This window comes from Ochotona curzoniae, unplaced genomic scaffold (genome assembly GCF_017591425.1).
Source record: "Ochotona curzoniae isolate NIBS_2020 unplaced genomic scaffold, NIBS_Ocur_1.0 contig_4792, whole genome shotgun sequence".
Taxonomy (NCBI): domain Eukaryota; kingdom Metazoa; phylum Chordata; class Mammalia; order Lagomorpha; family Ochotonidae; genus Ochotona; species Ochotona curzoniae.
Window position 1 is genome coordinate 13,596,141 of NW_024466389.1, and position 15,917 is coordinate 13,612,057.

The 15,917-nt window shown below is 52.2% G+C and overlaps 1 protein-coding gene across 1 annotated transcript; it reads left to right on the top strand.

Annotated features, from left to right (window-relative positions):
* The first annotated feature begins 8,477 nt into the window (after positions 1-8,477).
* CELA3B (chymotrypsin like elastase 3B) lies at positions 8,478-15,183 on the top strand. The gene is made up of 8 exons (XM_040987632.1): positions 8,478-8,520; positions 10,915-11,000; positions 11,826-11,923; positions 12,042-12,176; positions 13,336-13,472; positions 13,763-13,905; positions 14,429-14,581; positions 15,175-15,183. The coding sequence occupies exons 1-8, from the start codon at positions 8,478-8,480 to the stop codon at positions 15,181-15,183; spliced, it is 804 nt and encodes a 267-aa protein (XP_040843566.1).
* The last annotated feature ends 734 nt before the right edge of the window (positions 15,184-15,917 follow it).

The window sequence follows — 15,917 nt, forward strand, 5'->3', positions numbered from 1 at the left end:
ACACTGTCCAGTGTGCATGTGTCCTGTGTCTGCTCATGACCTCCATGTGCCAGCCCTACAGAGTACCCATGTCTCTGGGACATGTGTAGGTGTGTGTGCCAGTTCCTCTTAGTTTCAGGATTTATCTTTCTGGAACTCCTCCCTCATGCCAGCCCACCTGCTCCTCTACTGCCCCCACTGGATATCTGGCCAAGCTCTGCAGACTCCCCCTTGGGCTGCCCCAGCGGTTGCTACTCCTCTTGGCAGCCCGAAGCCTGCTGGTCAAATCCAAGCTGGATCCTGCTGTTCCAGGTCTCTTTCATTTTGTAGGAGGTCAGCCATCCCTCAGCTCTGCCTCCCTTGTCCCATTTCCACTTTTTACAAAGGCACTTGTCACAGTGCATGAGGGCCACCCTAACAACCTCAGTGGATCTCATTACATCTGCAGTGACCCTATTCCAGGGGAGGGGTTAGGACTTCAGCACAGGAATGATGGAGGACACAAATCCATGCACGGGGTGTCCTCGGGGGAAGAGCATCACCTAGGGATGGAGGGGCCATGAGGTAGAAAGAGAAGGTAGTGTCCCAAAGCAGAGCCACAAGGGCAGCTTGGGTCTGGGACTGGAGGGGAATAAAATTCTCTCTCACTGCATGCCCTGACTAGTACTGCTCTAACAGTAGCAACTTCAACCAAACCTGTGTCATGAATCAGGGCCTGGAAGTCTGGAGAGGGAACCGAGGAACATTTGGTAAAAGTAGGGACTCAGCTGGAGAAACTCACAGGGCATGGTGACCGTGGAGTCCAACAACAGCGAGAGCTGAGGCCACTTACACACCTTCAGGGGCCCGGAGGAAGCAGGCATTGAGTCCAGGAGCAGGGCGCTGGACTGCAGCAGGGGCCTGTGGGGAGCAATCCACCCACTGCACACGTGCTCACTTCCTGCCGTATGTCTCCGGCTGGCACCTGCCTTTGACAAAGCCAAACTCTTCCCTGTCACCATTCAATCAGTCAAAATGGCCCCAGAGCAGTGACAGGGAGCAGGGAGCACAGGCAGATGGAGGCTGTGCTGCACTCCTGAGCCCCCTGAGCTGTGCGTTCCCAAGAGCCAGGACCTCACCTGTCTTCTACATGGAGGATCCCCGGGGAAAAGGAGAGAACCCGGAATCTGGTAAGTGTCCAACAAATGTTTGTTGATTGTGTGTTTTCCAGGAGGGAAATGCTCCCCCCACGTCAGTGCCTACTACCCCCACAGTGTCCTGGAGGGCTACTCCCACGCTGCTCAGAAGGGCACAGAAGCCTCAGAAGGGCACAGCCCTGGCAGTGCCCAACAACAGCTCCAGTTGGGGCAGTGTTGCTTGGAATAAGCATCACTTGCCCATGCCCCAGTCCTTGGTCCCTTTGGGGCTTTTTTATCCTGCCACACACAGGGCTCTTACTTGGTTCTGGGTTTCCTTCCCCTTGCTGAGCTTGGGCTGCCCTGCCTGAGGAGCGTGGACTGCAGTGGGAAGCTGTAGGACCGTGGGGGCCGGAGAGTTCTGGTCTGGAGAACGCCAAGCGTGACTCCCAGCGAACGTTGACATGTTGAAGGCTCTGAGAAGTCCTGCAGGCAAGAACCATGGGACTTGAATTGACCTTGTATTTCCCACTCCTGCCTGATTTTTGACTATTTATTGGGAATCCCCTGTTCTGAAAGCTGAGGCCCCCACAGTGCACCAAGAGAACAGAACCCCTGCTCGGTGGGCTCCCTTCCAGTGCGGTCATTGGTCACAGGATAGCTAGTCCTGGGAGGACACTGCTGTCCAGGGCCCCAGCCCCACCAGTGCAGGGACACACAGGGGTCTCCAGAGAGTCCTCTGTGGATCAAGGCCAATTGCACCTCCAGGGAGGGAGTAGAGGTCATCCGGGAAGGCCTTCAGCTTCACTCTTTCATTAGGTGTCTCTGAATAAATGTTGACTCTGCTCCGTGTGTCAGACTCCCTTCTCACTCTGGTGATTTGAAGATGAATGAGAGAAAGGTTGGGGTTCCCTGGAGCTTCCCATCTGGTAGGGGCGAAGATGATGGGAACTCTCCCCTCACTAAGAAGAGCCCCCCAGCTTCCCCACACTCTCTTTGCCAGCCCCAACTCTCCTTCTCCGGCCCAGCCCAGCTCCCACCTGAACCTCCACCTCCCATTTGGGAAGCAATCTGCTTTGCTGTGGGCTGATGCCGTAACCCCTTATCTTCCCTGGAAGCTCTTTCCTAGGGGATATGGAGTTGGGGTTCATCCACAGGGATTTGCTTATACTGCTGTTGAATGAGAAAAGCCCCAGAAGGAGCGAGGTTGTGGTGCCACCTGTTAAACTGCTGCTGTGGTGCCTGCATTCCAGCTGGTTCAAGTTCAGGTTAAGTCGGCCCAGATCCAGCCAATGTGCCTGGGCAGGCAGGGGGTGTTAGTCCGTGTTTGGAGCTCCGGCCCCTGATGTGGGAGACTGGGATGGAATTTCTGGTGTGATTTTGTCCAGGGCCAGCCCTAGCTGTTGTAGTTGTCGAGTGAACCAGCAGATGAAGAGAGAACTCCAGATGGCACAGGTGACAAGTGTCTACCCAGGAGGCCTTGAGGGTGAGACTGTACCAGCAGGGGTTGTGATGGGACAGTGGCTTTCCAGGGCTAGTCTGTCTGGAGTTCAAGGGCTGCCAGCACTGGGAGTACTCAAGGCTACCTGGATAAGGGCAGGTGATATCTTGTTTGGGATTGGGGCAGGGTTTGAACTTGCCTTGTCCTCGGGTTACCCCTGTCAGGTCAAGCAGCAGGACTTCCTAGGGTCCTGAGCCAATTCTAGCTTTTACCGAGACACAGGTTCCCCAGCAATCCCTTGGGGCCCTCTGTGATTCAGATGTTCCACGGTGGGCTCAGGGCGTATCCCACCTGCCACTCTGCCCTGAGCTCCTCTTCCTGGTTCTGCCCTCTTCTTTCTCAGCTTGGAGCCTGAGAAGGGCTCTGGGTGCAAAGCTGAGCAAATAAACTTGTCCAGACTTAGAGGAGTGGGGCCAGGGAGGGTGGAGCTGTTTTTATTACTGTGTGAAGGGTTTCATATTTTCTCCACCTGTGACTATTCACTGTCCTCGGACCCATGTCTGGAGGGGCAGACACCACCGACCTTGACCTTCCGTCCCACACCTGACCTCCCACCACTGGGGACCACCTAACAGCCCTAAACATCGTCACTCTCCTAGGCTTGGACATGGAGGTGCCCCACAGGAATGTTGTGTGTGGACAGGGACATCTGTGGGAGGAGGCAGATGCCAGAGTCCAGGTCCAACTGAGTTCGGCACTTGAGAAGGGTGTGTGGATGAGGTGTAAAGAGGAAAGCAATGGACCACTCTGACTTCATGATCATAATGGACAATGCACAAAAGCTGTCTGCTTTATTCATACAGAACCAGTCAAACTCTGGCTCAGACTTTTTACGTCATGGTCAAGTGGGTATTTCTAAGGTTAATTCTGCCATTCATTTCACCTTAAAGCAGGATGTGGTCAGGAAGTTCTCAATGGATGGTGCATATCAATCAGTGACACATTCCTACTACAATCTTCATTCTACAATTTAATCTTGAATCAGTTAAGCGAGGAAATGTATCACAGAAGGAAGGACCTAAAGATCAAAGAAAGAGGGAAGAATAGATTCCCATTACACCTGGGGACGTAACACCCTTCATTAGCATATGGTCAAAGGCAGCAGCAATAATAAAAAGGCCCTTTGACTAAAAGGATATCAGCAACATCAACTTCCAAGCTCACATTGGTAGTAAACATTAACTCCACAGAGGCAGACAATGCTAAATAGATTACAGAATTCTTAGTGGGATTGTCTGGTGTCCATGCAAAGGAAGGTGGAGCTGCATTCAGGTGGCTGTAGAGATGTCCCCGGGCCCTGCCATGCAGCTGGAAATTCCTTGCGGCCCTGCCTGCAATGGAACAATACTCTTCACACCTTCCTGTCTTCCAAGTGCTTGGGTTCCTGCCACCCCTGTGGGGGCCGTGATGGTGTTCCCAGACTGTGACCTGGCCCAGCCCGGGCTGTTGTTCTCTCTGTCCATATTTTTACCTTTCAAATAAAAATGAAAATAAGTGAATCAAATGTGAAAAAAAAAAAAAAAAGAGGGACGATCCAACCTGACATTAATCTGATCTGCACGGGACCTTTGTAGACTTTTACCTCTGTACAAATGAATTTGCTTTTTTTTTTTTTTTTCCTATGAAAGGCAGAGTGAGAGAGCAAGAGGGAGGTCTTTCATTTGTTGGTTGATTCCCCATGTGGTCACCATGATCGGGGCTGGGCCAACCTGAAGCCAGGAGCCTGATTCTTCAACTGTTTTCCCCAGGTGGTGGCATGGGCACCCTACTTGAGCCATCTTCTGTTGCCTTCCCAGGCACATTAGCAGGGAGCTGGAGTGAAAGTGTGGCAGCTGGTCCAGAACAGGTGTGCTGACATGAGGTGCAAGCAAGGCAAGCGGTGGCTCAGCTGCTGTGCCACGACAATCTCTGGATGTAGGCAGTGTAACTGGGTTAGCCATAGACCTCACTCTGTGAGCTGCTGCCATCAACACCTGGAACAGTACCGTTTAGTCTACTCATGGCTGCTGTTGGAATCATAGAGATTTCAATCATGTTGTTAGAACCTTCTGGACCGCATGTGATAGGGTGGCTCTTAAAGCATGGTGCATGGGAATTTCAGAAGCAACTGAAAGGAGATGACTTGGAACGGCAGACAGGTTGTGCAACTGTCACAGGTGTTGCAGTGAGTTCTGTTCTTGGCCTCTTGGTAATGAACATTTTTGATGTGGACAATCAAAGAGTGAGCAAATGTTTTACTAAGAGACAAAAACTAGGACTGACATTGTGGCATAGTGGGTAAAGTCACTGCCTATGATGCTGGCATCCTGTAGGAATGCCTGTTCAAATCCTGGCTGTTCCTCGTCTGATCCAATTTCCTGCGAATGCTCCTGGGAAAGCTGTGGAGGGTGGCCCAAGTGCTTGGGCCCCTGTACCCAGATGGAGGCCTTGGAGAAGTTTCTGTCTCCTGGCTTTGGACTGGCTCAACTTCAGCCATTGTGGCCATTTGGGGAGTGAATGAGTGAATGGAAGATCTGTCTCTGCTTCTCTCCCTGTAACATTTCAAACAAATAAATCTTGACACACACACACACACACACACACACACACACACACAGAGAGAGAGAGAGAGAGAGAGAGAGAGAGAGAGAAAGAGAGATATTCCTGCTAATCAGTGGAAACCAAGAAGTGTTTTGGTTCAGGCCAGATAGGAGAGTTTACAGAAGGCCTGTAGGTGGTCACTGCCCCAGGATCTCAGTTTTTCACACATCTGTGTCAGGGATCTGGTTTCTGGTTGACTGAGACATGTTTGTCTCCCATACATGTTGGGAAGTAGCTGTGGTCTCTGCTGAGGCTATCTCCCTATTGGGATCTGCTTTGGTGTCAGAGGTCTGGGTCTTTTCATATATCATGAGCAAGTGGGCAGGATCTCTGATCAGGTGAGAACCAGTATCTTGGGGACTGGAAACAATGGAAAGAAGTGATCTTGCTGATGGCTTCATAGATGTCACAGTTGGAAAACGTTGCTGACCCGCTAAAAATGTTCTGATGCCAGAACCTAGTCTTAGAGCTCTCTTTGGGTCCAGGGTTGTCCCCTTCTGATCTCAGGACACACTGCCTCCCCTATCCATTTGCCAGTTTATCCTGTTGCTGCCTCCTTCCACAGCCTGCCATTGCAGACAGCACAGCTCTGCTGTCACAATGTTTCCACCGGAGCCTGAAAACCTGGACTCAGTATATTCTCCAGCCGCCTCTGCAGCTCCCCCTCCCCTCATGCTGGCTTAGGGGAGGGAGAGAGCACATTTAGGATCTGGAGAAAGCATTCAGTAGGTTCTCTTTCCCTGACTGCTGCCTTTGTGAAATAAACTCTCCTTTTTTTCTGCTCTTGTCCATGTGGATCAGCTGTCCAGTGGCGAGCAGCGAGGGCCCAGTGATGTGTCCAGTGACACAGTCAGGGAGCAGGTGTCACAGGCGAGGAGCCAGGTATCAGCACGGACTGTGACGAGGCAGGAGGGAGAGTCACTTAGCCTGGTGGGAATGTCTGGATCATGAAGATGAAGGTGGTGTCGGGCTGTATGTGTGAAAGCTCTCTAAATTTTAAAATCAAAGACTTGCAGATTTCTCATGTCAGTGAACTTTCAATAAAGCCACACCAAAGCTGTAACCGCCACAACATTTGTTCTATCTCCTGTCCCTCATCCCAGTCTAGAGCTAATGGATTCAGAGTCCTAAAGTTTATCAGCTTTGCTTCCCTTTCCAAACATGGCTGTCCTCATATCTGCAGTCCTTGAAAAGTACACCTTGTAATCTCAGTTGTTTTTCATTCTATAAAAAGCATGTTGTGGGAGTGGGTATTTAGCCTGGTTGTTAAGACATTGCAATGCCTTGGACTTGATTTTCAGCTCTAATTCCTGGTCTTAGATTCTGGCCGGGGTAGACCCTGGGAGGCAGTGGTGATGGTTCCTGCCACTTACATGGGAGACCTGGATGGGGTTGCTGGTTCCTGGGCCTAGCCCCAGTCTAGCCTTGTCTGTGGGCATTTGAGGAGTGAACCAGTGGATGGGAGTGCTCGCTCTCTCATGTCTCTATTTCTTGGTCTGTGCTCTTCAAATAAAAAGAGGGATGAGAACATTTGGTGCAGTGCTAAGATGTATCTTGGACACCTGAGCCCATATCAGAGTACCTGGAACCTCCAGTTTCTGCTAATCTATACTCTGGGGTGGAGTGGGGGTGGGGACGATGAGGTCTCCCTGCCATCCACATGGGAGACCAAGATAAACTTCCAGACCCCAGGTGCTAGGCTATAGCTTGACTCAACTTCAGCTGTTGCAGGCATTTGGGTATAGACCACCATATGAAAGATCTAGCTTTGTGTCTGTCTTTCAAATAAATATCTACAATAAAAAAGGCATTAAATTGCACGTAATATTCTGGAACCCACTGTTTTTCTCCTTTTCTTATATCCCTGGGAAGTGTTTGCATGCGGCATGTCGTTGTGGCTCAACATAGGCTGACTAACATACAAATGTCTTACACATCTGCATCCACTCACTTTGGTGGACCTTTGGGTTCTTCTGGGTCCTTGTTTTTGAGGATTGAGGATAAGGATGTCACACATATTCTCCTCCATGTTCCTTTGAGCACAGGCACAAGGGCTGCTCTCACAGACAGACCACGGGGGGACTGTGGTGTCAGCTGGAGTTCAGCTTCAGGAGTCGCCTCTGCTTTAACTTCATCTCCCTCTATACTCTGTAGGCGCCCTGAGCACCCTGACTTCCCTCTCTTGAACAAGCCAAGTCCATTCCAGCTTCCGGATCTTGGCACTTGCCATCCCTTCCACATGAAGTGTGTTTTCTTCAGGACTACACTCGTCTGGCTTTTCTTAAAAACATACTTTCATTTTATTTGGAAGGCAGAGACAGTCACAGAGGGATATCTTCCATCCATGGATTTATTCTCACAAATGACCACAATGGATGGAACTGAGCCAGAGCAAAACCAGGAGTCAGATATCAGTCTCCCATGTGGGTGGCGTGAACCCAAAGACTCCGGCCATCAGCTGCTGCCTCCTAAGGGGTGATGAGCCAGAAGCTGGGATCAGGAGCAGAGCTGGGACTTGAACCCAGTCACTCTAACATGGAATGCGGGCTTTCCAAGTGGAGTTGTAATTACTGGGCCAAACTGCCCCTCCCTTAACTGGATTTGACTTCTTGTTTTAGGACTTGACCAAACATTGCCGGATCAAGCCAAATATCAGTCGTCCTAGCTTTACTCTGAGTTACATCCCCTCCCAGCCCAAGCTCCCGCACTTCATCTGCTATGTGGCACCTGTTCGTGGGGCTAGACACGCTCTTTATTAAGTGCTGTTGATTTGTCGCTGTCTTTCCCACTAGACTCAGGCTTCAGGAGGGTGCTGAGCTGCAGTCCCCAGAGCAATGCCTGATCTACACAGAGCAGGTGCTCAACAAGATCTCTTTGTTGTGGTAGGTTCAAATATGATCCCACATTAAAGATGGACCATCTAAGACTCAGAGAAGTGAAGCTGTGAGCCCAAGGTCTCAGAGCTGGGAGGTGGCCCAGGCAGAAGGTGAATCTAGGTTTGAAGGATTCCAGCACCCATGTTGCTTCCTGAAGGAGGTGACATGATTTGATGCCAGCTTTTTGTCTTGCTCCCCTGTTATTGATTGACCACCTGTGCCACTTGTGCAACCACATGATGCAAGGCACCCTGAGTAGTTTTGCTGGTTGTTGCTTTTCCATTTGCAGTGAATGGGGACTGTGGCCTTGGACCATGGGAGAACTGGTGCTGCATCACCTGTTCTGGAGTGGGGCCCAGTCCAGCCCCCTCTACCCTATATTAGAGACCAGACGCTCTGTCTTTTGTTCATATAATCTTCAAACTGATGATGCTCCGGCTGCTGAGCTCCCTCCTCCTTGTGGCCCTGGGTAAGCCCCTAGCCTGAGTCCATGCTCACTGTGCTGCCCTGGGCAGGAGCCCGGAAATCTGCTCCCCACCCTGGGTCCCATGATCCCAACACTGGCTTCCTTAGGAGGGGTCTCAGTGTGTACCTGGGGCACAACAGTAGGAGCTTTCATCTTGGTGCTGGGGAGGAGAGAGGAGGAGAAGTAGGGGATGGCCCAGCTCAGGAGAAGGACTGCGAGCAGCATCAAGAGCTGTGGAGGGAGTCCTTGGTGGAGCAGTGGACAAAGCCTTATGGTTAAGAATCTGACTCTGTGCTTAGTCTACGTGGGGTGGAATTTCCACTTCTCTGCTGAATGCTCCAATTCTCCACTCACATTGCCCCCACCCAGCTCCATAGCCTGTGGTCTGGTCATTTCCTGGCCTCTCTGCCACATTGCAGCTCAGGGCTACCTCCTCTGAACAGCTCCCGCTGACAGACAGGCTGAGTTACACTGAGAACCTAGGCAGTCTGACTTCACAACTGCTACTCTTAAGAAGTGTTTTAAAATGTATGTATTTTATTTGAAAAGAGGGTGAGAGGGAGTGGGAATAAAGGGAGGGAGGGAAGGAAGGAGAGAGGGAGAGGGAGAGGGAGAGAGAGAGAGAGAGAGAGATTGATTGTGCAATTCACTCCCAAACACTTGCAACAACCGTGGCTGGGCCAGGCTGAAGTCAGGAGCCAGAGGGTGGCAGACCTAGGCACTGAGCCATCACTGCTGCCCTAGGTGTATACCTGGAATAGGAAGTGAGTCTGTTCCTCAAGTGAGTCTGTTAATCACTGTGATATGGGATGTGTACATCCCATCCCCATGACACCACCTGCCTGCCCCAAAGCTCCCACTTTCTGACAATGGCCAGAACTGTGAGAGGTCTTATTTATTTATTTTGAAAGGCAGAGTTACCCAGAGAGAGAGGGACCTTCTCAGATGGTCTCAACAACCAGTGAGGGGCCAGGGCGAAGCCAGGAGCTTCATCTAGGTCTCTCCTGTGGATGGCAGGATCTCAAACAGTTAAACCATATTCCCCTGCTTTCCCCAGGACATAGGTAGGGAGCTGGATTGGAAGTAGAGCACCTGGGCATGAACCAGTGCTCAAAAGGAATGGTGGCAATTGTGGGTGGCAGCTTTACCTACTATGCCACAACATCAGCATCCAGGTATTTCCCACTCGTTCTCTTCCTCCCTCCCCCCTTCTGCTCTTATTTCTCTTCTTTCTTTCTTTCTTTCTTTCTTTCTTTCTTTCTTTCTTTCTTTCTTTCTTTCTTTCTTTCTTTCTTTCTTTCTTTCATTCTTTCTCTTTTTTCTTTCTCTCTTTCTCTCTTTCTCTCCTTTTCTCCTTCTCTCCTTTTTTCTTTCCCTCCCTCCTTGCCTCCCTCCCTCCCTCCCTTCCTCCCTAAGATTTATTTGTTATTTTCATTGGAAAGGCAGATTTTTTTTTTTTTTTTTTTTTTTTTTTTTTACAAAGAGAAGGAGAGAGAGAAAGGGAGACAGAGAGAGAGATCCTCCATTTATTTGGTTCACTTCCCAAATGGCTGCAATGGCTGCAATGGCCGCAGCTGACCCAATCTAAAGCTAGGAGCCAGGAGCTTCTTCTGGGTCTCCTTGTGGGTGTAGGGTCCAAAGGCTTTAGGCCATCCTCTACTCATTATTATTTCTTTAAAGATTTATTTTTATTATTTTTATTGGAAAGGCGGATATACAGAGAGGAGAGACAGAGAGGAAGATCTTCCGTCCGATGATTCACTCCCTAAGTGAGCGCAACGGCCGATGCTATGCCGATCCGAAGCCAGGAAACTCTTCCAGGTCTCTCACGGGGGTGCAGAGTCCCAAAGCTTTGGGCCGTCCTCGACTGCTTTCCCGGGCCACAAGCAGGGAGCTGGATGGGAAGTGGGGCCACCGGGATAGAACCGGCACCCATATGGGATCCCGGGCGTGCAAGGCGAGGACCTTAACCACTGCGCCACCGAACCGGGCCCCATCCTCTACTCATGTCCCAGGCCATATGCAGGGCGCTGGAAGGGAAATGGAGCAGATGGGGCATGAACCGGTGCCCATGTTGGATTCTGATGCATGCAAAGGGAAGAATCAGCCAATTGAGCCATCATGCCCCACTCTCCACAAAAGTAGTTTCAAGTGTCATCTCCAGCCCTCCCATCGACCAAGGCTGCATTTTGATATCCATCCTTGATGTTCTGAGACTATGCAAACCCTTGATTGAATCCCAGTGCTCACAGCTCATAGCTGGCTATTGAGGGCAAGAGAGGGAAAGGAACTTGCCTGGGCTCACACAGCCCGCTTGTGGCACTCCAGGAGCGAACACTTACTTCTTTTTCCTGTTGGGCCCCTCTGGTTGATTGATGCCTCTCCTCTATTCTCCAGCCTCAGGCTCTGGCCAGTCTTTCCACAACCCATCCAGCCGTGTGGTCAATGGTGAGGACGCAGTGCCCTACAGCTGGCCTTGGCAGGTGAGAGCCCCACCAGCTGTACTGATCCCACAGTGGACTCTGGATGCCAAGTGCTGATTGTAAGGTCTCTAGCCTTGACCCCATGGTTCCCTTTCCAGTCCCTGCTTCAGCTTCCCAGGGTACTTGGACAGTCAGCTTTACATGGTGGCTTTGCTTGTTGCAACTAGAACCCTTACAAGGTTGTTAGCAAATGAAAACCAGATTTGGAGCCAGGAAAAGGCTTATCTCCAGGGGCTGGAGCAGTGATAGAGAAATCCAGGTACTGCATAGAGAGGCAGAGATGGGGACTCAGTTCCAGTTCCTTGAGTCCCACAGCAGGACTCTGAGTTCTGGAGCACAGAGAGTGGAGAGTTGGATCAGGGCAGTGGAGGGCAGCACTGAGGGTGAGGCTTGCTGTGCTGTGGACCATAGCAGCCATTATCCACATGGGGCACTGAAATGAGAATTAAGTAATTTCAATCATGTCTAACTCTCAGCATCTCCCTGCCAGCCACATTTCCAGTGTGGCTAGTGGTTCCCACCTTGAAGGCAGAGAGAGAACTTGTCTGCAGCTTGGAATAAGGGGATTCTTAGCTTGGGGATTCTCAGGAGACAAAGTTTGGGGCTGCCCTAGAGGACAGAGAATACTGGAGTCCTCAGGAAGCTTATAGGGCCCAGGGTGAGCAGGCTGGAGAACGTCAGTGATTCCATGGATAAGTGATAGGGTCACCATGAGCAGGTGTGCAGGTTGTACAACAGCACTCTCTCGAGTTGTGCAGTGCGCATCCTGCATAGGAGTCGTCACTTGGGCCAACACCTCTCAGACTCTTTTTTCTTGGCGCCTAGGTCTCGCTGCAGTATGAGAAGGATGGGGCCTTCCACCACACCTGTGGCGGGAGCCTCATTGCCCGTGACTGGGTTCTGACTGCCGCCCACTGCATCTCGTGAGTTCTTCACTGCCCTCATCCCTGCCCTGTCCTTTGTCCCTGTGTGAAACCAAGGCAGGCTGGGCCAGCAAGTGACTACGATGTGAGACCCAAATGATGTCACTTCTACTTGCAGGAGCTCCAGGACATACCGGGTGGTGTTGGGTGAGTATGACCGGGCAGTGAATGAAGGACCCGAGCAGGTGATCCCCATCAATGCTGGTGATCTCTTTGTGCATCCAAAATGGAACTCCATCTGTGTGGCCTGTGGGTGAGTGAGCTCCCAGCCTGGGATCAGGCTCCTGTGTTCTTCTTTCCATGACCATAGCTAATTTAGGAAACTCCCAGGGACTATGGGGAGGGTGAGCAGCCTGAGCCCAGCTCCCACATACTGAGCAGAACCTCAGAGACCAGCAGCACCAACCTCCCTCCCTGCACAGGGGACAGCAGGTTCAGAGAGAGGCAGGAAGTCCCCCAGGGCTGCTGGGCTCAGTGTCCCTGGAGCCCAGGACTCTCAGGCCTCTTCCCCAAGTCCAAGGTGTCCTGTGCTTAGCAGAGGTTCCACAGCACAGCCTGGGTTCCTGGGTATGTGGGTAGAGGAGGAGCACTGGATTAAGAGTCAGGCTGTGGGTGTCCCTCCCTGAGTGTCCTGGGCAGTCAGTCCCTGCTTCACTTGTCAAGGTGACCCTGTAGAAGGGCTTCAAGGTGGTGGTGAAGGGCAGGGAGGCCCTGCTCAGTGCTCACCTGTGTACACACCTGTGTGTCTGGTGGCTCAGCCTTTTCTGGTGAGAGACCATAGGAGGGAACCCATGCGAATACAGTACATGAGTGAAGACACACAGTGATGGAGACACTTGCCCATCCTCGCAGGACTCCTGGGGCAGGAGGAAGGCAGGTGAAATCCAGGCCAGATGTCCTTAGCGACAGCGATCTTCCATCTGTTGGTTCCCTTCCCAAGTGCCTGTAACAGTCAACAAGGCTGGGCCAGGTCAAAGTCAGGAGCCTGGATTCTGTACTGGTCTTCCAAGTGGGCTGGTAATGCCCCAGGTCTTGAACCTTCGCGTGCTACTCCAAAGATGTGCATTAGCAGGAAGCTGGGATAGAAAGTGGACCCAGGAATTGAACCCAGAGACTTCCACGTCAATGCAAGCAGCTCTAATGCGTGTTTCAAACTGTGTGTCACAGTCCTCCAGGGTGGTATGTTACAGTATGAGGACCACAGGTGGACACCAAAGATGATTGTGAAGGCTGAGGGCCGGCGTAGGCTGTAGGGCAAGGAGATCCTGAAGGCTGCTGGACGTTAAGGAGTAGATTTAGGGTACAGAGGAACAGTGAGGGGTCTCTCAGAGGTGAACGCCTGGGTGTCAGGTCCAGGGTGGGACCTGGTGCACTGGAGGACCAGGCTCAGTGTGACTCTTCCTTCCCCACAGCAATGACGTTGCCCTCATCAAGCTGTCACGCAATGCTGAGCTGACATCTGAAGTCCAGCTTGCTAAGCTGCCTCCTGCAGGGGAAATTCTGCCCCACAAAACACCCTGCTACGTTAGTGGCTGGGGCCGTCTCACCAGTATGTGTGACCAGGGAATGGTGGACTTGGGGACTTGGAGTGGGTGTGCATGGCTACACCAGGGTGGGTCATTGGGCTTTTCTCCTTCTTTGCTTGCCCAAATATGAATGAAGAGTCTCTTCAGGGCAAGGTCCAGATGTAGAGGGGCACAAGGCATTTGGATGGTGGAACTGATGTAAGCAGAGCCCTGATCAGGCTAGCAGAGCCAAGTGCGTTGAATACCCCATACCTGGGAAGCCATTCCTGGCCTTCATGTCTTTCCTCATCCCCTTTGCTCCCTGTCTCTGCAGCTGGTGGGTCACTCCCTGACAAGCTACAGCAGGGGCTGCTGCCTGTGGTGGACTACGCACACTGCTCCCAGCTGGACTGGTGGGGCATCAGCGTGAGGGAGACCATGGTGTGTGCCGGCGGGGATGTCATCTCCGGGTGCAACGTGAGTCACCTTGCAGCTATCTCAGGACGGGACTCCATCTCCATGGAGTTGAAGGAGCTGTCTTCTCTGCTGCACAGCTCACATACTCTGACTGCTGTCCCAGCTCACAGGTCCCCCCCCTCCCACCCCGGGACCATCACTGTCCCTCCTCCTGCTCAGGCTTCCCCAGCAGCACAGCAGGCACACTCACACCACCACCTTGAGTCACCCACTCTGGGCTCTGCAGGGATCCTCAACCACTGTGCTGTGGCAGCTGAGTCCTCCTAGGCAGCAGGGAAGGTGCTGCCAGCAGGGGGCGCTGGCATCTCTCGGGGCTCCCTCTGTGCCAGGGGCTGTGCTGAGGTCCTGTGTGGGTCCCTTCCTGCTCAGCAGCTGTGGTAGCACAGACCCTGGTCCTGGCCAGCTGAGGCCCTGAGGCTGGGAGAGGTGCAGCAGTGTGGGTGTGTCCGCAACCCCCAGGTCAGGGAGAATTCCTTCCAGCTGAGACATGGCAGTTCAGTCCTCACTCCTCTGACCATCACAGGGTGACTCTGGAGGACCCCTCAACTGCCCTGCAGCAGATGGCTCCTGGCAGGTGCATGGCATTGCTAGCTTTGTCTCCTCTCTTGGCTGCAATGCCCTCAAGAAGCCCACGGTGTTCACGCGTGTGTCAGCCTTCAATGACTGGATTGAGGCGGTAAGGACTGGGCAGCCAGGATGACCCCTTGGTGGGTTCTTCCTGAGAGGGGTTAGAGGACGGGGGAAGGAAGGGCAGATCCAGGTGAGGGACTGCTGTGGGGAGGGGCCTTGGAGACATTCCCTAGGGGCCTGGGGATGTGTTCTGCTCTGTGTGGCTCCAGAACTTCCCAGGCTTTGGGTGGAGCTTTGTACTTCCTTATTCAGTGAGGGTTCCTCAGTGTGTCCTCTGGTCTGGTCCTTGTCCTAGAGGACAGAGGGACATGTGGCCATCTGGTAGGGGAGATGTGAAATGAACAATAAAGGTGAGGGATGGTGAGAATTGTGATGGAGGAAGCTAGGGCCCAGGCCTCAGCATGGGACAGCCACAGAAGGTTGATATGGTATATGATAGCAATAGTGACCGTCCCTTGAAGACCAAGGACAGTGATGGGAGCCTTAGTGGTTTAATCTGAGCCACCATGAGGACAAATCCTCCGACTGCTCCTACCATTAGAGAGAGGCTGAGGCTGAAAGAGGACAAGTCATTCTCCCAGGTCACACAGGGAATGAGTGGTTATGATGGGGGATGACCCCTGTCCCATGTGACTCCAGAACCTGTGATACTGATGTAATTTTACTTGTCTTGTCCTTGTTCTTTTCTAGACCATTGCAAACAACTAGGATCAAAACCCAGCTGGCAGTGTCCTTCCAACATCCTTCATAGAGAATAAAGATCTCTAAGCAGGTCCCGAGTTGGTTCTCTTTTCTCCATTGCCTCTTCCCCTCTGGCTGTTCCTGAGATCTGAGCGCTGATGTGCAGAGATGAGACCAGAGGCAGCCTCTCATGTGAGGACATGAAAATCCTGGGGCCCAGGGAGAAGGGGTCATGATGGGGTGACCACCCTGTTGGATTTCCTGGGATGAGGGTTCTCAGATCCAGGACTTCCAGTGTGGACACTGAGGCAGTCCTAGGACAACAGGACAAGCAGGTCCCCCAGGATAGAATCCCCAGAGAGCAGTGGCTTTTCCATGCAGGCACAGCACACAGTGACACCCGTGGAGAACTGAACCTTCCCCTTGGTTGGCAGGCTAGTGGTAGAGTGGAAGGACCTGGGGTTTCTGCCTCCACTGCCTGTGGAGGGCTGTGGTCATCCATTCACTCAATATTGTCCTTTCCTTATTTCAGAGGAGGGCCCTGACAGGAAGGGACATGTGGTCCTGCTCTGAAGTGGGTCATTATTTAAAGAGAAATGTGCATGGTGGAGGTGTTCAGGAAGCAGTGACTGGCTTCCTACGCATGGCAAGCTGGGAGTCCAGATGAAAGCAGAACACCCCAGGGACAGTCCTGGCCACAG

Excerpts from the sequence above, each read along its gene's own strand:
- CELA3B (XM_040987632.1), top strand. The coding sequence starts at position 8,478 with ATGATGCTCCGGCTGCTGAGCTCCCTCCTCCTTGTGGCCCTGG. Across the intron at positions 11,924-12,041 it reads ACTGCCGCCCACTGCATCTC|GAGCTCCAGGACATACCGGG; the intron begins GTGAGTTCTTCA and ends TTCTACTTGCAG. Across the intron at positions 13,906-14,428 it reads ATGTCATCTCCGGGTGCAAC|GGTGACTCTGGAGGACCCCT; the intron begins GTGAGTCACCTT and ends TGACCATCACAG.